This window comes from Malaya genurostris, chromosome 1 (genome assembly GCF_030247185.1).
Source record: "Malaya genurostris strain Urasoe2022 chromosome 1, Malgen_1.1, whole genome shotgun sequence".
Lineage (NCBI taxonomy): Eukaryota > Metazoa > Arthropoda > Insecta > Diptera > Culicidae > Malaya > Malaya genurostris.
The window spans coordinates 30,497,143-30,521,037 of record NC_080570.1 but is presented as its reverse complement, the minus strand read 5'-3'; the positions used below and the strand labels follow the sequence as shown (position 1 = coordinate 30,521,037).

The window sequence follows — 23,895 nt, the reverse complement described above, 5'->3', positions numbered from 1 at the left end:
TGAGCCCCGAGCCCCGGCAGGAGAAAGAGTGTGCCACGGACCGTTGTACATTTGATTGATTCCGCTTGTATGCCAATCAACGCGGATTATGCTCGCCGGATCATCGGACTCGGACTGGGCAGAGGCGGAAAATTATAGAGCCGATAGATGATATCTTTGATCGCACATCGGAATGGAACATCGGATGATGTTTGGTGCGCGACGTTTCCGCTTTTTCGTAGCCGGTGGTTCGCACATTTCCTTCTACAGCTACAGTTCGAATTCGACCGGCTTCCGATTGAATTCCAGCGCTAGGCGTGACACAGTCCGAAATGTCTTGAATTATGATGGTCGCTCCGGGGGTTTCCGCTTTAACTTGTGAAATCCAGTCTGATTATGGTACTAAAGCTGACTAAAGTGTCGTGTTCGTCCAGTAATCATCACGTGAGAGTTAGTTTTTTCTCACCTAATCGTTCTCGCCATCGGTATGACAAACATTTCCAAACGCTGTGGGTCCGGAAATGTTTCGAAAATGGTGGGATTATCGTAAATGAGGTTTCGAACAGATCATCTCACGGTACATAATGATGGGAAGCGTGAATGAAGCTAGAGTGTGATGCTAAAAGCCATTTTCCTACACCTAAACGGTTTGGGATTCATCCAAACTAATATCTGAAACGTTGTGACAAAACAGCCGATTTGTTTGGATTCAAATCACACCAAGCCCAGAGAACAACATGTTAAAGGTTTTTTTTGTACTACGAACTCCTTCCGAGTGGTCGAATAATCAAAGGATCATCGCATCGAATCCAAGGAAGGCTAGAAAATGAGTCTAGGTGAGAGTTCGTATTATTTCAGTACGACAACGCTCGGTCATATAACAGATCGGCTGAAAAGTTCGTATCGTTTCTATGAGAGGGCGCCACTAGAATTAAATCCATACCATTTTCAGTTAGTACCAACCTTCAAAAGATACGTGTATAAATTTGACAGCTGTCTGATTATTAGTTTGTGAGATATTGCATTTTGAGTGAAGCTACTTTTGTTATTGTGGAAAAAAAATGGAAAAAAGGAATTTCGTGTGTTGATGAAACACTACTTTTTGATGAAAAAAAGTGCCGCCGATACCATAAAATGGTTTGATGAGTGTTATCCAGACTCTGCACCGGGCGAAGCAACAATTCGTAAGTGGCTTGCAAAATTTCGTACTGGTCATATGAGCACCGAAGACGATGAACGCAGTGGACGTCCAAAAGAGGCTGTTACCGATGAAAACGTGAAAAAAATCCACAAAATGATTTTCAATGACCGTAAAGTGAAGTTGATCGAGATAGCTGACACCCTGAAGATATCAAAGGAACGTGTTGGACATATTATTCACGAATATTTGGATATGAGAAAGCTTTGTGCAAAATGGGTGCCGCGTGAGCTCACAATCGATCGAAAACAACAACGAATTGATGATTCTGAGCAGTGTTTGGAGCTGTTATATCGAAATAAAACCGATTTTTTTCGTCTATATATAACAATGGACGAAACATGGCTCCATCACTTCACTCCGGAGTCCAATCGACAGTCAGCTGAGTGGACTGCATGCGATGAACCGAACCCAAAGCGTGGAAAGACTCAACAATCGGCCGGTAAGGTTATGGCGTCTGTATTTTGGGATTCGCATGGCATAATTTTCATCGACTACCTTGAAAAGGGAAAAACCATCAACAGTGACTATTATATAGCGTTATTAGAGCGTTTGAAAAACGAAATTTAAAAAAAAAACGGCCTCATTTGAAGAAGAAAAAAGTTTTGTTTCATCAAGACAATGCACCGTGTCACAAGTCGATGAAAACCATGCTGAAATTGAACGAATTGGGCTTCGAATTGCTCCCTCATCCACCGTATTCTCCAGATTTGGCCCCCAGTGACTTTTTCCTGTTCTCAGACCTCAAGAGAATGCTCGCTGGTAAAAAATTTAGAGGCTATGAAGAGGTAATCGCTGAAACTGAGGCCTATTTTGAGGCAAAGGACAAATCGTACTACAAAAATGGTATCGAAAAGTTGGAAGATCGCTATAATCGCTGTATCGCCTCTGATGGCAATTATGTTGAATAAGAAAAACGAATTTTGGCAAAAAAAATGTGTGTTTCTATTAAACGATACGAACTTTTCAAACGAACTGCTATTGGCGCTGGTAGCTGCGAATTGGTTACTAGTTTTTGTCGATTGTGAATGATTTAAACTTTTGGGCATTCGCCTCTCAGGCCCGAAAAACTTCTCCTTACTCTAATGGAACGCATGTTGGCTGCGGTGAACCAAAATAACATATTATTAGGCAAGCAGTTCGTAGATGCAAATGAATTTCCAAATCAATTTTAAAAAAGGTAATTGTTTGCATCACAATCATTTCTCCAATGGATTTAAGTGAAGAATTGAGGCCTTGTATTGTGCAGCGTGTGAATAAATGCATAACAGTTGTGTGTTTGGCTTGGTTTAGTCATGTTTCTCCGTACCAGTTAAAGGTCATCCTGTACTGCTCCAACTACGTTAGTTTATTCATAGCTTTTTTCTTCTAGTATTGAATTGAGCTGTTTCGAAACATAACTGACACCGGAGATCTACTTTGAAAATGTGTTCGGTAGTGGTGATTGTGCTTTATTACTATTGTATGTTGGAAAAAAGTGAGCCTTAAAAGAACATATTATTTGGCAAGCAGTTTGTAGTTGCGAATAAATGGTCTTCACATTTGTTTTTTCCTAAGTAATAAACATTTTTTCACATGAAACTGAGATCCATATTCTGCACAATGTACAAGAGAATCCTCAGCAATTGTTTGTTTGGCTTGGTTTAATCATGTCGACCAGTTTCAGTTCAATATTATGCTTTATATGAAAAATAAATCTTCTCTTAGTATTTTTGTTTATAAGCTGAAATGTGCTAAGCTGAATAATTTCGAGGCATGGCTTTAGGGCGAGATTTGTTTTAGGACAATATTTTTAATAAAGGGGCTTTAGTACTGATTTAGTACTGCGAAGCCGAAAAAAATATATTATTAGGCGAGCGATTCGTAGTTGCAATTCGACTGATTTTTTATTTTTTTCCTTTTTCTTGAATCACGAGACATTTTTCGAAAAACAGTGAAACCGAGAATGATAATAATAATCTGTGCAGTGTTCAAGCAATTCCATAACAGTTCTCTCTTTGAACTAGTCAGGTAGTTTTTCTCAGTTTCACCAGTTTGGACCAGTGATTCTGAGTTTAGACATTGCGTTTCGATGCAATCGTTTGAACTGCTGCACTGAAGTAGAGTGCGTAGCAGTTCAATATGAATTGCCAAGGGCACCAGCAATTCAATATGAACTGCTAGTTAAAGTTGAAGACAAAACGTAAATTTAAAAAAAAAAACAGAAAATTGTTTATTGTTGGGCTTGGACCGATGGTTCTGCAACAACAAGCACTAATTTCACATCAGTTGTTATGATGTTGAACCTAGCAGGGCTTTTGTTGTCAGTAGGACTAACCATGATGCTATTGCCTTGTTCACCCCTGAGAAAAAGGAGATCGGATTCCATGACTGGGAACGGCATCAAGGTGTTGGATGAGCCCTTCCTTTGTGCCACTCGATTGAAAATACAAATAATAGACCTGAAACAGCTGATCCGCTAACTACTTTTGGGACGCATTTGAGTAATGGTGTATTCAAATCTTCCAGATTGAATTGGTTCCTGTCCGAGTAAAATAGCTTTTGATTGAGTGATTTGTTGGTATTTTTTCCGGGCTTAGGTGGTTGGGACACGATCCACGATATGGCCCTTAATCAGCAATATCTTAATAAACAAGTAATAGAATAGCACTTCGTATATACTAACCGGGTCATCCTGTTATTGGGAGGTGGTTTGTACGAAGAAGCACGGAGTAATCTTCCATAATGGGATAATACACTTCAATCTATTCCGGGGAGATGCCGTGGATCGTATCGAAACGTTCGGAAGAATTTATGGGCTTAATGGGGGAGGTGCCATTTTCGGTATTGTACCGGTACTGCACCGTGCCCTCGATGGATGCAACGGGATGCTGCAAGAGAGAAAGGCTCGACAACGACCGTGCCATCAGTCGGTATATCGATTAATAAATATAACGTATCAGACCAGTGCAATACTCCTTGTACACTTGTCCGATCGAAGAAAGGCAACAACTGTTGACCTATTCAAAGGAACCAGATTTATGTGCGAGTGCAGGACCGGATTACCCTGGTGTTCCGCCGATGCATGAGACTGCATCGAGCCTGCGCAATTGGTTGCACCCGATTGGACGGGTTTTGCTGTGGAACTGTGTCACGTCCCAGACTCATCACGACCTCCGACTTTCTCATATTAATCATAGACTGAATACCGTTTCCTTCCGGGGGTCATCGTTTTTCCCTTTCCACTTTCCACGACGTGGCGGCGTGCTGCATAATATTTTGGGAAGCCATGGATGACACGAGAATCGTGGTCTGGTAGTCATTTCCTAAATTTTTCAAAAAAAAAAACAGCCTCATTAGTCTTCTCAGCAGTACGTGACATGACTTTACACTTTCACCCCGCCCCGTACTGGGTTCTGCGTTCCCCCGGTAATGAACTGCCGACAGGAGTGACCCTTCCAAATGGATCGCGTGAATTGTATTGTTTTTAAACGCCCCTAGGTAGCAGGAAACGTGCCTTGGTTAAAAAACGGGGCAATTTTTCGTTGCTTTACCATGTTTTCAAATCGGAATGAGAAGTAAAAAATCACTGCGAAAACTTGCGTGATATGATATGATTTTTTTCATTTCGTATTTTTGCTCGGGATTTTTAGGCCGGTTTATATTTTTTTATTGTGAAACTATGTTCATTATTTTTGCCATAAAAAACCGATTTTTGAACCTGGGTCCGAAGAGGCGAATCAGTTCGTCTAGATCAGTAAATGTCTGTATGGATGTGTGTGTTTGTACGTTTATAAGATTTTTGTGCACTCAAATTTCTCAAATGGCTGAAATGTCACAAGCTAAAATTCAAACGAAAGATCTGGTGGTCATAGAAAGGTTTTGAATTTTATTCGAATCCGATCTCCGGTTGCAGGGTGATATAGGCACCAATATATGTGAACCAACTTTTCTTAGAATTTCGCTGAACAACAGAGCCCACCAACTAAGATTCAAATGAAAGGTCTGAAAATACCCTACAAAATTCGTTATCGACTTCCGGTTCCGGCATCACAAGGTGATTTGGGCTTGAACTTTAAATCGTCGTTTAAGGGTGACGATGCGAAAAACAGATTTTTCGTAAATTTTGCTCAACACTGTTTAAAAAATTTATGACCACGTGAACATTCTTGTTTTTATTATACAAAAATAGGAGTAATATGAGAAAGGCATCATTACATCACTAGGTAAATTAAAACAGGTTTTTGTCTACTAGATACTCGTTGAGTATCCTTTGGGAAAAGGTGATCCAGCGAGGATTGGATATCTATTGGTTCACTGTTCTCCCCATCGTCCATTGATTTGAGGTCGCAATTGTTGTCTGCTGTTGTTATTGTTAGAAGTCTTGGTGTGGGATTGCTCTGTCTTGCTTTTGTTGCATTTTACATTGATAAAAAGTGATTGTTTGTTTGATGAGAGCATATGGCTATTTTTAGATTTGTCTCAGAAGTACTGGTGAAGTACTTGTGACTTGCCGGAGAGACCTTCCATCACCCATTTTTTCGAGATGTCTTTTTGGCCAATTTCTCGCAAGGCTTGCCATAGTTAACGGCTGGCAGTGTTGACGTATGGCTTGCTGGTTTTCGTAGGTGACCAGTGAGCTTCATGGTCGCTTTCTGTCGGGATCGAAAGTTACATAAGAGAAGATTGGTTTCGTCCAGAAAACGTGTACAAACCGTACATAATTTAGAACACCAGAACAAAAATTCTTCCACTTTTCTCCTTTCTATGGGGATAGTATTTTCGTAATGAGACAAAACTTTTCTAATAAATTTCTTCCCACACTTTGAAAGGAGATCATGCACTTCGCGCTACGTTGATCAATATGCCCTGGAACAGATACAGCAAACTACCAACCTTCAAAAAATACCAGGTAAAATTTCATGCCATTGGTGGTATTGGGCTCACAAGTTACAGAGATTTAAGTGACGCTAGGCTTGATATTCGCAGAACAATGGGTTCGGAAAAATTCGTGTGTTGATTTATCATTGCTTCTTTATGAAAAAAAAAAAACAAAGTGCCTGCTCTGAATTAACTTTAGAAGTACTACAGAGACTCTATTCCATCAAAAATAATTAGTTGTCGGTGGTTTGCTGAGTTTAAACGTGATTGTGTCCACCGAATCATTTCATTAAAACCGTAAATCAATTTTACGGCAGTGTGTACACTATTTTACATGAATGAGAAAACCGTTTTCAAAATGGTTGTCGTGTGCCGACACAAAATGATAACGTATCGTTGATTCCCAGCACTCTCTGTAGCTGCTGCACCGAAATGAACCAGATTTTTTTGTCGCGTCGATATGCGACAATGGACGAAACCTGGATCCATCACCATAAGATTTTTTTTTTCGCGTCGACATGTGACAATGGACGAAATCTGGATCCATCACTACCCTCCGCAATCGAAGCGGTTGTTGGCCTAGTGCACTGCAGTCGGTGAAAACCGTACAAAGCGGATCAAATGCTAATGTAGATCGGTATAGTTGTGGCCTCAGTATGTTTTCAATGCTTGCAAATAGTAAGATCAGTCAATAGCAAACATTTCATTGGCTAATTGATTCATTTGTAAAACGAAATCGGTGAAAACACCTCCAAATTAAGGGGGGTAGGGTCTAACGGATATGGAAAAAACTATTTTTGCTTATTTTTTAAAGCTATCGCTCGAATGTTGTTTTTTTTTGCATAATAAAAAGAATTATTCGAACAACATTTTGTATTTTTTTCGTAGAAAAATATTGAAAAATAAGCCGGTGAAGGGGTATTTTTGAGAAAGCTTCTTAGAAATCATAATTTGCGGTGTCCACTGTATTTCAGCGCAGACTAATCAGAAGTCAGTCAACAGATGAAGGCAGCGCATAGTTAAAGTCGATGCTTTTCTGAACCCCTACGGTTTTATATGATATTTTTTTCAATGTGTTCGATTTTTGGTGGTTGTTTAAAGTGAAAACTACGACTTTACACGAAAAAATCCGCCATTTTGTAGTTGTAAAACTTTCCCAAAGTAACAAAAAAAAAACGAAACGGAGAACGTGGGTCTGGTATTTTACATGTAAAAGAGGTGTGAAAATTTTTAAAAAATTGGCGAAGTAGTTTTCGAAGTGCGATGGACACGGGCTTCCAAAATATTCGAGAAAAACGCGTTTGAAGTTTATTGTCTATAAAATCAAAGGAAACAATTTATTTTTCTAGGCGTTGCGTAGGGTCTGACACCTTCGAAAACTCATATTTTGTCTTTGTATTTTGTTCTAAATCAAACATTTCAAACATTTTCTTGGGTATTGTCTCTTCAAAGTTTGTTTTTTAAATGGTTTATTATGAGAAAATACGAAGAAAATTAAATGATTTTTTAAAAGTGTTACACCCTAACCCCGCCCCTTAAGAAGAAAAAAGTGCTCTTCCACCGAGACAATGTGCCGTATCACAAGTTGTTCGTCACCGTGACGAAATAGCTTAAATTGAGCTTCGGATTGAAATCGCACCCACCACATTCACCGAATGTGGCCCCAGCGACTACTATCTGTTTGTGCAGGCCTCAAAAAATTGCTTCAAGACAAGAAATTCTGCTTCTACGGAGAAGTAATCTCTGAAACAAACAATGGTATTCCAATGTTCGAAAAGTGAATTGGACGACTGATTGTGTTGCATTTGAAAAATACTATACTACTGAATAAAATTGAGTTTTTATCAAAAAAAATGTGATTTTTTTTAGTTAGACCCGGGACTTATTGATCCACCTTTTACTTCTCGCTTTTATGTGCGGAATAGTGTAATCTATTGTGTTTTATTGTTAGCTGCGATTGGATGTATATTGCACTGTTTGGTTTCACACCTAGAAGAAATAACTTACTTTTACAGTAAATATATCTTATATTTAATGCATTCTGACAAATTTTTATGTGCTAAAACATGTAAATTTACACGTTTGCTTGAAAGGTGATGTATATTTGATTTATATTTATATCGTTCTTCTAAAATTCAGTTGTTTCACGGATTACGTTCCATTGCATTGTGTCATATGTAAATTTGCGTCACCGGCAAATTTCATAATTTTTTGCTGTGTTGTTAAGCTGTATCTCATTAGTTTCCTTACCGACGCTTCCTGGGCTAGTAAATTTCGTTACCAAATCCACGTTTGATGTTTCGAATGATGTTCGATTAAATTAAATATCGAAAATGGCAAAGAAGTTCTTGATTTGGTAAACAATTTGTGGATGTGGAGAAAAATGCGCTCCCTTCAGCACTTTAGCAACAATCGAGTGCGATTTACACAGAACGGAACAGCCTTGAGAAGCTATGTCTGTTGCTATGTATAAGTAAGTACAAACTCTGTTTTGGGTGGAATTAGCTTCCTGCCACTACACTTGAAACTTTATTCGAATGGTACCGAGCCAATGAAGTCAATTACGAAGGCGGAATCTCCCTAACATCCCAAAAAAATGCTAAAACAAGAAGGAAGGCGCAGGCATTCGGGATGGAAGTCAAATTAGGGGAACGTGCCACCTGAGCCAATTTGCTCAGATTCTGGTTCCTAAGTGTCATTTTTATCGATTATACCCTTTTAGTACCCGACTGGCAATTTAACTTAATTTTTTATGCAAATCTTGGTTTCGATAAGAAAATCCCGCCTCTTGATAAGTACTAGGAATCATTCCTTACTTCCCGTCGTCCATTGCCATTATAAACTTATCCTGTTTTTCCCCCACGAATCAACCTTCTCTATTTCGAAATTCTCCGTAGTTGCACTCTGCATTTCCTTCGTTGGTTAACGATTTTAATTATCCTTTTATGCACGGTGGTTGTTAGTTGTTACTGCAATTGCAATTACCGGTCCGATCGCGAAGGTCAAATTCAGCAAACGTTTAGCCCGGGTCCTGGGAACTGGCAGTCGACCGACCTAATCGATAGTTGCCAGGTGGGCGGGCAGCTTTACATTGTAACATTTCCGCGAAGGTACTATCTATCTCCAATTATTTTCCGATTAAAATCCAATCGAGTCCCTTCGGTTCCCGGCTCTTACTTGCCGGTTCCGAATCATACTGTCTTTTGACCGGTTTGGTTGTTGTTGTTGTTGTTGTTGTAGTTCAGCTGCTAATGCCAGTGTAGAGCAGACGAATTGGCGTCGTCTGGTTCGGAAGAAAATGAACGGAGTCGAGTTAAAGAGCAAAACATTCGATGAATATCGTTAACCTTTCCTGACATCATTTATTCTCATTATCGATTTTCCTACTAATTCCGGCTCGAGATCGGTTTGGCATTTCTGCGAAATGCGATCGCGGGCTTTTAAGGGGGCGCACATTACAGACCTCACGCAATTGGGAACAATCGGTTGGCTACTTCGTACGTTGGAAAACCGGAGCCAGCCGATCAATTTCTATAACAGTGTGCTGAAATTAATCAATCCATTAAACACCATCGGAGGTCATAAGCTTTCTCTGCTCCAGAAAAAAACTGAACCAATTCTCCAAGGAAAATTTCTCTATGCTGCGCCCGCATCGTTCGCGAGCGTGGAAAAATTACTTATTGAATAATTTGCGCCATCGAATGACGCCTCAACTAGGGTGGTCTTTGCCTGGTACCATGGGCATGATTTGAGACCAGCAAAATCTATTACCGACCTCGATGAAATATTGAAAATTTAGCACCCTCGATCTCCCTCGGAAGTATCCAGGAGAAGTTCCCTCATTCAAGACTTGATGAAATGCCGGCAACTTACCTGGTAATTTGTCAGAATTGGACGAGAACAGCACGCACAGGCCGGTTTCGTAGTTGACCGAAGCACATGAATCATTGTTTTGACAGGCCTCCAGACAGTCGGTCAGCATCAGCGTTCCGGGGATCGAATCGAGCAGTTTGTTCGGTGCCGAGAACACGTACCTGTGGTTGCGGGAGGGGTGAAGCGGAAACGAAGCAGAAAAAAAATGCGTGTGTTAGTAATCATTCTTTCCGTTTTTTTTCTCGTTGCAGGTGAGTCCGATATACATGATGTTTTTTTGATCGGCTAGATTGGAACATTCCAAGCGGTAAGTAAGCGTAATTGAATTTACGTGTTTCGAACGCCCCGGGTTGTAGTTAGCTTGGTTCAGATGCGTTTCTGAATATTCTAGTTTCCATTCTATGGATCTGAATCATTCTAAAAGTTTTGTTAGCTAATGTTTCAATTAATTAGAGCGCTCATAATAGTTTAAAAGTTTCCCTCGCGTTTCGTCTTCAAATCGTCTGTTTAGTGATTTTTCGTGAACTGTTGCTGGATAGCAGAAAAGTTCAACACAAACTGTTCTGCACGGACCAGTAGAAGACGAAACGCGAAGAAAATTAATATCTTTCAAGTTTTGAACGTTAAGAAATGTTGGTTTTTTGAACCCCATTTTCTGATGAGAATTTTGATTTTGAGTTGGAAATCCGATTTAAGTTCATAAAGTTCCGATCGTTTGTTGGCTCTCCACAGGCGTTAGAAATAGTGTGCAACACAGCATGCTACTACTACTAAAACCCCTAAGTGAATAATTTACTTTATTGTGTCGATTTCGTGTTGATTTAGTTTAGTTTCAATGAATTTCATCACATTTTCAAAATGTTAATTTGTTTCGTAGTATTTCGATTTTCTGTGTGTGTGTGTAAAAATTGTTTGTTCTGGAGATTTTTCAGTATTTTTCCTTGTGTGTTATGTTTTGAATTATTTTGTTCTGTTAAGTTGTTTTTTTCGCTGATTATTTCATTCTATTTTTATGACTACGATTGTTTGAACGGGTAAATGATTTTTAAATTTATCGGAATTTTATTTTATCACTTATAATTTTCTGTATGGATTATATTGATCCACGAAGTGGCATCAGCAGTCCAACATAATCTGATAATGCACTGATGAGCAAGAAGGCGAAATGCAAAACAAAATTAAATTCAGTCATCAGGTACCAAACCTAAATAATTTCCTGTAGATTTGTTTCTTTGATTTTGATTTGTATTAAAATATGATTTTTTTTGCCATTTGTTGTTTTTAAAATATTTATTTCGGCCAAACGACCAACGTTTCGTAGGTTTATTTCTCCATCTTCAGGGCAACTATGAATTTTCACACATAAATCAGTGAAACACTATTTTCACAATAATAAAAAAAATATTCATTGCGACTACAAATATTTTTCGTCGAATAGGTTTCAACATTAAAAATGATATACGCGAGAACGACCAATCTACGCTGAAAGCACATACAAAATATACGAACTTAATTTTTCATGTAATTTAAATTTATCAATCTAGCCAAAACACTTTCCACGCACATAGACTCAGATTGACCAGTAAAATATGGCAATAGTAAATTTTCCCAAAAAAAAAAAACAATTTTCACGACAAACATGGATGACTGGACTGGATTGAATCCAAACATTACTTTTTCGGCCATTTGATGCATTTAATATATTTATTTCACGTTAACGTTCGACGTTTCGAACGTTTCGTTTTTTCCTTCATCTTCAGGGCAACAAATTATTTTCATAAGTAACAAAAGTTAGTAAAAGTCAGAGGGAAAGAGATGAGCGATGACAGACAGCGAAAAGGTAGGATATTATGTGTAAATAGACGAAAGCGATAATGATAGTTAAAGTGTGAGGGTAAGTAACAAACCGGAGTAAGAAGTATTCAAATTGTACGTATCGGTTCTGAAATTGATGGTTGACTTGTCGGTTTAAATTTGACACATTTCCGGAATTTACAATGCATAGATTCTGCCGTCTTAGTCCTGCCTTTTCTTTGTCTAGCAACGCTCGGATGAGATGAGCGTTGATAGACAACGAAACGGCAGGATTCCCTCTATTTTTTTTGTTAATCGTGAAAATAATATGACGCTAATTTATGTACGTAAATTTATAGTTACCCTGAAGATGGAGGAATAAACCTTCGAAACGTTGGCAGTTAACGTGAAATAAATAGATTAAAAGCAACGAATGACCGAAAAAATCATCTTTTAATTCAATCAATAAAATTGACCGTACCCGTAAGTGTTTTTCCGGTTTTCTACAGTCTTGTCATCAATTTTGTCGTAAATTTGAAGAAAAATGACGTGTCGGTAGAAATTTGACTCATTTTCAGAATTTATAAAATGCATTGATTCTTTATTTATCACTCATCTGTCTCCCACTAGTTTTTGCTTATTTTTGTTACTGGAGAAAAAAAATTTGTGACTAATTTATGTGTGTAAATTTATAGTTGCCCTGAAGATGGAGGAATAAACCATCGAAACGTTGGCCGTTGACGTGAAATAAACAAATTAAAAGTAGCAAATGATCTTCTATTTCAATCAACATAAATAGTCATACCCGTAACTGTTTTTACGGTTTTCTAAAGCCGTGTCATCAATTGGGTCGTGAATTTGAAGAAAAATGACTTGTCGGTAGAAATTTGACACATTTCCAGAATTTGCATTGCATTGATTCTTGATTCATCGCTCATCTGTCTTCCACTAATTTATGCTAATTTTTGTAAAATAATTGGTCACTAATTTATATACGTACATTTATAGTTGTCCTGAAGATGAAGGAATAAACCTTCGAAACGTTGGCCGTTGACGTGAAATAAATAAACTAAAAGTAGCTAATGATCTTTTATTTCAATCAACAAAAATAGTCATACCCAGTCGCGTATACAGGGGGGTGTTTTAGGGGTTCAAACCCCCTCCGAAACTCAAAAAAGTATGATATTATGTAAACTCTTTTTTTTTGTATTTGTATGGAAATTGATCAACATGTTCTGAAACACCCCCCGAAATTTTTTTCTGGGTACGCGCCTGGTCATACCCGTAACTGTTTTTTACGGTTTTCTAAAGTCGTGTCAACAATTGTGCGTGAATTTGAAGAAAAATGACTTGTCGGTATATAGTTGTCCTGAAGATGAAGGAATAAACCTTCGAAACGTTGGCCGTTAACGTGAAATAAATATATTAAAAGGAACAAATGACCGAGAAAAAACTCACCTTTTATTTCGATCAATAAAAGTGGTCGTTCCCGTAATTGTTTTTCCGGTTTGCTCATCTCTAGTCTTCAATTTAAATAAAATTTGTTCACTTTTTTGAGAAAATTCAGTAAATTTCTTGTATGGATTTTCAGCACTGATGGTGTATTTGTAATTCGATTTGAATTACTATGCACTGACTTGTCGAACATGATATGTACAACTCAATTAAAGTCTTTAGTTTTAAATTAACTTCGGTTTTAACCTTGTAATGGTCGTTCACCGGGGTTTTTTTCCATGTTTGATATAGCATTTTTAATCGATTTCTTTTGTTCACATATTCTATGCTTTTCATTGTTTTTTTTTTTCATTTCTGTGATCCTTATCTTTTTGTTTAAATTACTATCATATTTTAAGCGTTTATTATAACATGTCATTCTTGAAATTATCAGCATTTTTTATATTTAAATTCAGCTAAATTGTTTGTATGTTGTATTTTATATTTTTTTTGTTGTACACTTTCGTTGCTCTTATAATTTCATCGTTTTTACTCATTTCATTGTGCAATGGTTGTTATATTGGTCACTATTTTACAAACTGTCTTTTGCTATGATATTATGACTAATTATTATGATTCTCCATTTTATCAATATGGCTATTGCAGACACGTACCCAGAAATTTTTTCTCGGAGGGGGTTTCAGAACATGATGATTGCTTTGCATAAGCATGAAAATAAAGCATTGAAAATTTCCTGAATAAAGACGTTTGTTGAAAATTTTTCATTTTATAATTGATTTAAATATGACGAATTTCGCGCTAAATCATATTCGCATCTGGTTGGTCCTAAAATGTCACATTGCATACTTTGTTTTGCCAAAATTGATCTCGACTCTCTCTTTAAACGAGGAGGTAAACTTTTTTTAATTATTTTTATTCAAATAGTTGACGAAAAATGGTCTACGAAAAAGTGTTACGCTATTGATTTTCACAAAATCAGTCAAATTTTCCTAGTGAAAAAATTGCAAAATTTCCATTTCGAGTCCTACACTGAAAAAAATAGGCTTTAAAAATTGAAAATCATTCACAAATAGGAGCATTTTTTTTGTAAAAAAAAATTTCAGTGTTTTTTTATCGGAAACTAAACTAATCTGATTATCATTATCATCCAAGAATTTAATGAATCGCAATTTGCGAGAAGATTTCACAGAATACTGGTTGCCAGATATTTGCAGAAAGTATCAATAATGGACAAGAAAAAGTTTTAGTTAGAAACACATTTTTTCCGACAACTGTCCACCTTACAATACATGGACGTTTGGAAGGGAACATGATAACCTACCTTGGGACAAAGTTTCATTGAATTCGAAAGTGGTGTTCTTATTTTTTTTTGTAAATTGACTTGAAATTTTGAAAACAGATTTTTTTTTTCAGTGTAGGTGTAGATTCAGTGTAGATTCCAATAGACTAATTTCGCGAAAAATCGCATTTTGAGTTGGCAGCATATAGACTTTATCACTAAAAGAAACTTTGCTCACTTTATTTTTCTAAAATTCATCTAGACTATCTTTTGAAAAGGACTATACCAATTATTATGATTTTCTATTTCATCAATATAACTATTGCAGGAGCGCACACAGAATTTTGTTTGGAGGGGGCTCAGAACAAGATGATTACTTTTTATACTCATGCAAATATGTATATAATCACTTAAAAATGTTCTGGATAAAGCCGTTTGTTGAAATTTTTTTATTTTATATTTGACATAAATGGTTTGTCTTAAAATGTTACATTACAAAATTGATCTAGACTCTCTCTTTAAACGAGGATCTAAACTTTTCAACCATTTTCAATCAAATAGTTGATGAAAAATGACAAACCAACAAATAAATATTGTGCTAAACACTTCAAAACCTCTACACTTCAAAACCTAAAAACACTTCAAAACCTCTACATCGAGTCCTACACTGAAAAAAATAGACTTTAAAAATTTAAAATCAATTTACATAAAAAAAACAAATTTTTTGCTATTAACTGGAGTAGCAAAATGACAAATCCTACAAAAAAAAAAATATTTATTTTCTGCAGGTGATGTTCTCAAAATAAGTAATTTTTGAATGAAAATCCTGAAAAAAACACGAATCGAGTTTTACACTGAAAAAATCTATCCTAAAAATTTTAAGTCAAATTACAAAAAAAAACTCCATTCTTCATTTGAATTAAATTTTGTCCCAACATAGATAATTATGTTCCCGGCTAACCTTCGATACATTGTAAGATGGGCGTTCTGAAGGGAAAAAAGTTTTCCCAACAAAACCTGTTTTTGCTTATCCAGCAGCCTTGACTTTCTGCAAATATCGGGCAACTAGCAACAGGGTATTTGGTGAAATTTTAACACAAATTGAGATTCATTGGAATCTTGAGTGATTATGACTTTCTGTTTAGATTAGTTTTTGATAAAAATACGCTGGATAAAAAACTCAGTTTGGACAAAAAATAGTTTTTGCTCCAAAAACTATGTGCGCCCATCTTGCAATGTATGTGTGATCGTTTGGTAGGGAACCTAATCAACTACCTTAGGACAAAATATTATCCGAATCAAAAATTTATTTTCTCAGTGTAGGATTCGAAAAGGAGATCAGCAGTTTTATTGAAAAATTGGTCAATAGCCTTTTGAAAAAATATTCAAAATGATTAGTTCATATTAATAGAGTACAGTTTTCATAACACAATTATTTTTTTCGTTTTCAGAAGGGGTTTGAACCCCCTGAAACTCCCCTTGTATACGCGCCTCAGAATTGGTACGGATTTGCAATTAGCTGTCTACTTTGATTTGGATCCGAATTTTCGGTTCCAGAGCAATGGGTTACTGTATTCATATGAAAATCTAGTTTTAGAGTAATTTTCTTTGTAATACTTTTTTTTACTTTTCTATATTTTAGTAATTTCACTTTTTTTGAGTTCTTTTGAACAAAATTTTATCAAAATCAATTATGGCTTTGTTTTGTTAATCGATTATAAATTTTTAAAATCAATTTTTTTTCAGTGTAGACTAGACAAGAATTTTTTCAGTTTTTTTTAATGAAAAATTTCACCAGTTTTGTGAAAATCACTAGTATAACACTTTTTTGTAAGATTTATCATTTTCGACTATAGATCTTTGAAAAAAAAAATTTAAAATGTTTAGTTCATATCCATAGAGTATAGTTTTCATAACCTAATTAATATTTTTTCGGTTTCGTGATGGGTTTGAACCTCTAAAACTTCCCCTTGTGTACAGGTGCGGGCTGTTGTGTTGTTTTTTTTGTTGTTTTAAAATTAGTCTTTTGTTTAACTTCTGTTGTTCGTATCTTCGGGGTTTGGGTTTGGGAATAAAGGGTTTACTTGTGAGTTCGATATTGAAATTTTTTTATTATGAATTCTATACGATTTTATCAGAGTTCTTTAAATTTTTCTTTAAATAAACCGAATTTAATAAGCAATATTTCTGTTTTTTTGTAATGATAAAAATTTAGGTTATTAATTAATATTACGTTGAACTACAATTTATACAATATTTTGAAAGTCTCCAATCAAAACTTTTGTAATTTAATAGGGGATATTTTTCTAGAACTCATCGACTCAGTTTTCGTTTGTATCAACTTCGGTCTCAAAACCAAATTCAATTACGGTAGGAATCTACTGTTTTAAACGCAGAATGAGCGCTGCGAAAGCTCAAAATTGGCACGGATTTCAGGCATTTAGCTGTCTAAATTGATTTGGATCCGAATTGTCGGTTGCAGAGTAATGGGTTAATGTATTCATGTGAGAATCAAGTTTTAGAGTAATTTTCTTCGTAAAACTTTTTTTTTTAATGAAAATCCTTTTCTTTATTTTAGAAATTTCACTTTCTTTGAGTCCAAACCCACAACGAAAAACACCCGGGTCTTGCGTCCCAAACAAAACAAAACATACTCACCCGGGTTCACCAGTTCAATACTCACCCGGTCACTAGTTCAAACGCCACAAAGTCCGGATCGCAATCTTCGTCGCTGTACTCGTCTATCATCTGGGAACTGTTTTCGGCACTGCCGCTGCCGGAACTGTTGGCCGCATCGGCTTCGGTGGAGGCAGCCGCAGCTGCCGGTGTAACAACGGCGGCCGGTGGACCGGCAGCCGACGCCGCCGCCGGTGCTTCCACTCGTTCGTACGTGGTTTCGGAGCCGCCGGAAGCCGTCGCCAGATTGTCCTCTAGCGGGGCATCGGCAGGCTTCGAGATGGGCAAATCAAGTCGGGATCGTCGCTTGGCACCTTCTATACTGAGCGCGGACGCTAGCAGAAGGCAAGCTAGGATAGTGGAATGTAGCGATCTGGGAAGCATGGCTGTTGCTCTGAAAGAAGAAAAATGGGTGAGGTGACATTTGTGTAAGGATTCGCAAGCGAACATGACAGATATTAAAAATGACTCTCAAATATCACTACATTTTAAGGTGAACAAATCGAGGAATTTTTTGACGACGACAGTGAGAAAATTTCATCTGTTCTTGGTGTTCCAAGCTTGAAAAGCAATAGTCTCTTTGTTCGAAAGCGAAACTTTTCTCTCTTACAGAGCTAAAGCTTATTGCTCATCATTTACTCAACTGATTAAGAGTTCAGTGTCCAATAATAACCTGTATGGGAATATCTCCCAACATCCAAACACTTGTCACCGATGTCGTCAAAATCGGGAACGTCTCACAAACCAAAAAAAATTAAATCATTCCAAACGATCTTCAATCCTTCTCCGTGTTCGAAACAAAAAAACACGGTAGCAACAAAACAAACAGAACAACAAATTTCCCCTGATGTTACAAACAGGCTATTATGGATAAACTTTTGACATTGGATATGAAAAGCAGCAAGCAGCGAACGAGGAATATTTATGTGGTGCCCAGCAATCGCAAAATTCCGTCCAGAACACCGTTGTTGCTGTTCGAGAAGTTCCCAAAAGAGGCAGAAGTCATCCTCAATTAGTGGGGTTCGTTATCTCTGTGTATGTGTCGGGCAGCGAGTCGAGTATTGTTTCCGTCCTTGGCTCTTCGCTACCGTTTTGACCAACGGAACTTTTAGCAATTTATTTCTCATCTCTCTGTAGTGTCCCTTTCAAATGTGCAATTGACCGTAGAAAACGGAGAACTACGGTACCGCGTCCTCCGGTTGAAAGTAGGCAGCAGTATCCAAGAACAAGAAGCAGCACAGACTCCGTACGTTCGTCGTCCGGGTACTTAGATTGCTGCCCATTTGCTCTAATGTTCTTCAATTCTCTGCCTCATCGGTTGTTTGCCTTAATAGCGTAAGGACACCAGAAAATATGTAAAATCGATGCCTGCCGAGCGATATAACATATGCTCCGCGCTTTGGCCGTAGCTTCTGTTTGTGGCTCATTCATATTATTAAATGGTAACCAGAGATACATCTTTTGGCCTGCCAGAATACGTTGTGTAAACTGTCGCCGGAGTGGACAGAATCAAACCATTCCCGGCAAGGGCAGCTCGTTAGTTTTTTTCTGCGCTCGCGCTCTCGGAACCGCTCCGTCGTTCCTAAGCTAATAAACCAGGGATAAATACTTATGTGTTCGCCAATTTATCGCCGGACACCACATCCATTACCGGGGACGATTCCGGTGGGAGGTCAGCTCATTCAAAAATTTGCGCGCTAATGCCAGGGAGGGCGGGATGCGGAATGCATACGATGGTCTTCGATGGTCGGTTGGGGTTCTATTTTGACATCGCGTTTGTGGTATGGCCCAAGAATTTCCTAGAAGTTGCAGCAGCAGCAGTACAATGGTGAGGATTTTACCCCGGCAGAAGGTGGTTACGGCTCGTTACGGTCATGTTCTTTTTTTGGGATTGATTCTAAGCGATTGAATTTATACATAATTATTCGGAGGCTATTGACTCTGGCTCCGGTATTCGTGGTCATTTATTAGCGGAAACGTTTCCCCTTTTGTTTCAAGTGTGTGGAATGTAGCCAGGTGGTAATTTATGTGTGAGATTTTGTTGGATAAATTGATGTTTCGAGTGCTTTCAGGTTTCTTACATAAAGGAGCACGACTATAAATTGCATTAGGTTTTTCCTGTTGAAAAGGTTTTACTCATGACGGGATGGGAAACTATATTTCAATACAAATATTACTAAGTAGTCTGGAATTTCCGTACAAGACGGAGGACTCTTGCATTTCGACCCACATGTTGAAACAACTTTTTTTTTCGAATTAAAAATCAATCGAAACTTTAACAAAACTGTTGATCTTTCGCTTTACGATGAAATGTAAATCCATATACTAAATTGGATGAAGTGGCATTCTAATGAATGATCTCTTCACGACATCTTATGTAACTCAAACGAGCAGACATCTCAACTAGATCATGGCATGATTTTTTTTTCATATGATTGTAACCGGGAAACTTAAAATAATTAAATAATATTTCTATTTCAAACTATCCAAAATCGAGAACCTTTGCAAAATTTCATCTAAACCATAAAATAAAAACGATTTGTCGGTTACGCCACTTATTCCACAACATTTTCGATACCAAAAGTGGCAGTCATTTGATCAATAATGACTAAAAGTAGCTTTCAACTGAGGCTATCCTGCTGAAAATTGGTTTAATTAACACTGAAAAACCAGTTTTAATCTACCTGATGGTGTAAAGACTGTCCCAGAAAGTATGGACGCACTTTGATTTCGCTGTAAATACTTCACAAGTGTTAGATATTCAAATTTTATTCGATATACTGATAATATTAGACTACAACAAAAGAATATTATTCTCAACATTTGCTACTTAGCCATTTTAAACTAGCTGGCGCACCTTCTAGCGAACGTTCCTCATTAAATTCCGTACGGACTCCTTGGCGACAAGTTTTGACACTTTTTTCCAATCTTTTTCGAACTGTTGAATGGTTTCGGCTGCCGAGACGTGTTTCCTAAGATGTGCCTTCGTTAATGCCCAAAATTCCTCAATTGGTCGAAGTTGTGGGCAATATGGTGGATTCATGTCTTTCGGGACGAAAGTGACATTTTTGGTAGTATACCATTGTACCGTTGATTTCAAGTAGTGGCAAGAAGCAAGATCTGGCCAGAAGATAACAGGATCCTTGTGGCTTCGAATCATGGGTAGAAGTCGTTTTTGTAAACATTCCTTGATGTATATTTCGCTCTTCATTGAAGCAGTGATGATAAAGAGTTTCGAAATCGTACCGCAGCTACAAATTGCTTGCCAGACCATAGCTTTCTTATCAATCGATGTCTCGGACTGGTTCAACACTTGCCCTTCTTGCACCGTATAATATTGTGGTCCCGGCAAGCATTTGTAATCGAGTTTCACGTAAGTTTCGTCGTCCATGATTATGCAGCTCAAATTTCCAGCAAAAATCGTATTGTACAGCTTTCGAACCCTCGGCCTGATCGATGCTTCCTGTTTCGGACTACGTTTTGGTTGTTTCTGCTTCTGATAGATTCGAAGATTCAAACGTTCTTTAGCACGAAGAACATTTGACTTCGAAGTGCCCACTTTTTTAGCCACAACCTCAAAGGTGTTATCCTCACCGAACTTCCTGATTGCATTTCGCACGGCTTTTTCACTTACTCCTGCCATTTTTGCTATCTTTCTCAGTGACAGTCCGCGTTCTGTGCACCATTTGTACACAATTTTTCGACGTTGTTCTACTGAAAGTCCACGCATTTCGAAACAAACCAATGAAAACGAATAAACAACTGCACAAGTGGTTAGAGAAGAGTGTAAACAACAGGACGCAGCCATAAAAATTGACAGATTCTGAACCATTGCGAAATGGCAGCGGTTTTTGGTTGCGTCCATACTTTCTAGGACAGTCTTTAAAAATGCCTTTCTCATATCAGTCATACTATCATATATAATACTGTGGTATTCTTCAAAATAATTTTCTTCGATTCTTGAAAGAATAACTGAAATCGGTTTGTTTGACCATCTACTGATAAAAACTATCAATTGGAGAAGATTTGAGGTCGATTTAGAAAATTAATTACGTTTTTTTGACCCCTTTTCAATGATGGTATATAATTTTTAACGCATTTTACCCTATATTTCTGGATCCGGATGAAATTCAGGAATTCCGTATGGAAACGCAGGACCTTTCATTTAAACCTAAGTTTGTGAAAATCGGTCGCGCCATCTATGAGAAAAGTTAGAAAACATATTTTCATTTTTTTGCACATTTTACCCCATAACTCTGGAACCGAAAATCAGATCTAAATGAAATTCAGAAATTTAGTATGGGACCTAAATAGCTTTCATTTGAATCTAAGTTTGTGCAAATCGGTTCTGCCATCTTCGAGAAAAGTTAGTGCACACACACAGACAGACATTTTGCGTACTCGACGAGCTCAGTCAAATGGTACCTTATTTTCAAAAAAGAACCGGAATTTTATTAAAAACCCGAAATTTAAATTTTTAATAAATTTCTTTATTATCGCCTTCAAAGTACTCTCCTCCTGCGGCAATACATGCATGCCAACGCTTGATCCAATTTTCCATACAAGTTTTATAGGCCGCCGAAGGTATGGCCTTTAGTTCACGCAACGAATTCTCTTTTATGGTCTCTATGGTCTCAAAACGTGTTCCCCGCAATGGCAATTTGAGTCTGAGGAAGAGGAAAAAGTCACACGGGGCCATATCTGGAGAGTACGGTGCTTGGTTGATGATATTGGTTGAGTTTTTGGCCAAAAACTGCGCCACAACCAACGCTGAAAAATGAATAAAATTCAGCTTTTTTGGCACCAGCCGAAAAGCGACGCGTTTCAAACCCAAAACATCAGTTAAAATGTGTTCGGCTGATCCATAAGAGATGCCCAACAACACAGCAATCTCTCTAATCGGTACAGAACGATTTTGCAACACGATTTGCTTCGCCGATTCAATGTTTTCTTCAGTAATAGATGTTGTTGGGCGGCCAGGGATCTCATCATGATCCAAGCTTGTACGACCACCATTGAAGCGTTTATACCACTCGTATGCCTGTGTTTTCCCTAGACACGATTCACCAAAGGCCTTTTCTAACATTTTCAACGTTTCGGAACACTTAAATCCGTTGTTCTAAATTTTCATCCATTATAAAAATCGCCACACGAAAATTTTTCAACTTCTTTGTATAGACGCCATACAAAAACTAATCGTACGATAATAAGAGTATCGAAAATAAGCTATCCACAAATTTTTCTTCCAAATTATGATAAAAAACGATATTCTATTCAAACTAAAAATTGATTCGTTATTGTACGAGGTTAAACTTGAGTATAATGAAAACCGAATGAAATCTACGTTATTCCTTCAAGAATTTTCGAACTTTTGATCGAACGCTCTTCATCAAGTTCCGGACAAGTGTTGCATCGCATTTTTTGGACGCTTGAGACCAAATTTTTTTGAACTCCTGCATGTTCCCAGCTGCCTCACCAGTCTTATTAAAGACCCTTTTCACGATTGCCCAGTAACGTTCGTTGGGTCGAAGCTGAGGGCAATTTGGTGGATTGATATTTTTCTCAACGAAATTTATACCCTTTTCCGCAAGCCAACTGAGAGTGGTTTAGGCATAGTGAGCCAACGCTAAATCCTGCCAAAACAGTGGAGGTGTACTATGCTTCTCTTATAAAAACAGCAATCTCTTCTGTAGACACTCGGATCGATAGATTTCTGCATTTATAGTTCCGGTAGTTTAAAAAATGGTTGACTTCCGACCACAGGAACATATTGCTTGCCATACCAGTATCTTTCGACCGAGTTTCTCTCCTTGAATCGACCTGTCCGCATCGCTCACATCCGCCCCAACTACGATAGTTAAGCGTTGTGGACCTGAAAGGATGTTTGAGTCCTCCTTTACATAAGTCCCATCGTCCATCAAAACGCATGCATCCGGACACTGCAAAAAAACGCAATAAAATTTTCGGGCCCTTGTTTTTGCTCGCTTCTTCTGTTCTACACTTTGTTTAGAGATTTTCTGCTTCTTGTAGGTTTTCAGGTGATTTCGCCTCTTGATACGCAGGATCATTCCGACACTCGTTCCTGCTTTTTTGGCCAAATCACGTATTGACATTGATTATTTCTTCAAGACTAGAGATACCACTTTCTGGACTAGTTTCGGGTTCGAAAAACCAGGTTTTCTGTCTCTTTCTGGTAGCTCATCCAACGAATAGTGTTCTCCAAACTTATTAATGACGGTTTTACTACTGGCATGATGAATTCCAAACCGCTTCGCCAATTTTCGCGTAGTAACACCCTTCTCACTTAGCCATGTGTCCAGAACCTTAATTTTCACTTCCTTTTCAATACGCGACATTTTGAAAACGCGGAATTTCAACCGCACAAACAAGTAAACATACGAAAGCTAACAGCTGTGATCTGAACATCAAAAAAAAAAAACATCACAAATACATGAGTACAACACGAATGTATGTGGATTGCTTATTTTCGATACACATCTTAAATCGCATCGCATTAGAAAACAGTAACCAACAAAAAAACGATTTGTCCCGGAACCATGGTAATGCAATAACAATCTCAAGTTCACAAAATTTTGTTTATTTTGTTGACACTTTAAAGGCAAAATTACAAACAAATTATTCCAATTTGGTGTTGATGAAATCTCAAACTTTTCTTGTTTGTTTCATTTTATTAGCGACTTTAACCGTTTCTGGTCATTCGCCGCACTCAAACTTTTGTTCATTTTTTTGGAAACTCGATCGGTTACCCCCTTACCGGCCA

At 37.6% G+C, this 23,895-nt stretch overlaps 2 protein-coding genes across 7 annotated transcripts in view; one reads left to right on the top strand and one right to left on the bottom strand.

The window, feature by feature from the left end:
* The window catches only part of LOC131435864 (uncharacterized), a 388,758-nt gene that overhangs the window by 78,928 nt on the left and 285,935 nt on the right, over positions 1–23,895 (bottom strand). For all 6 annotated transcript variants that reach the window (XM_058604130.1, XM_058604153.1, XM_058604121.1 and 3 more), the window contains 2 exons: positions 17,122–17,508; positions 9,911–10,071 (listed from right to left, as the gene is read on the bottom strand). In XM_058604130.1, the coding sequence (XP_058460113.1) occupies positions 9,911–10,071; positions 17,122–17,498 (538 nt within the window). In that variant the 5' untranslated portion in view covers positions 17,499–17,508. The remainder of the gene's footprint in view (positions 1–9,910; positions 10,072–17,121; positions 17,509–23,895) is intronic.
* The window catches only part of LOC131435895 (autophagy-related protein 16-1), a 347,031-nt gene that overhangs the window by 97,153 nt on the left and 225,983 nt on the right, over positions 1–23,895 (top strand). The gene's annotated exons all lie outside the window — the stretch shown is intronic.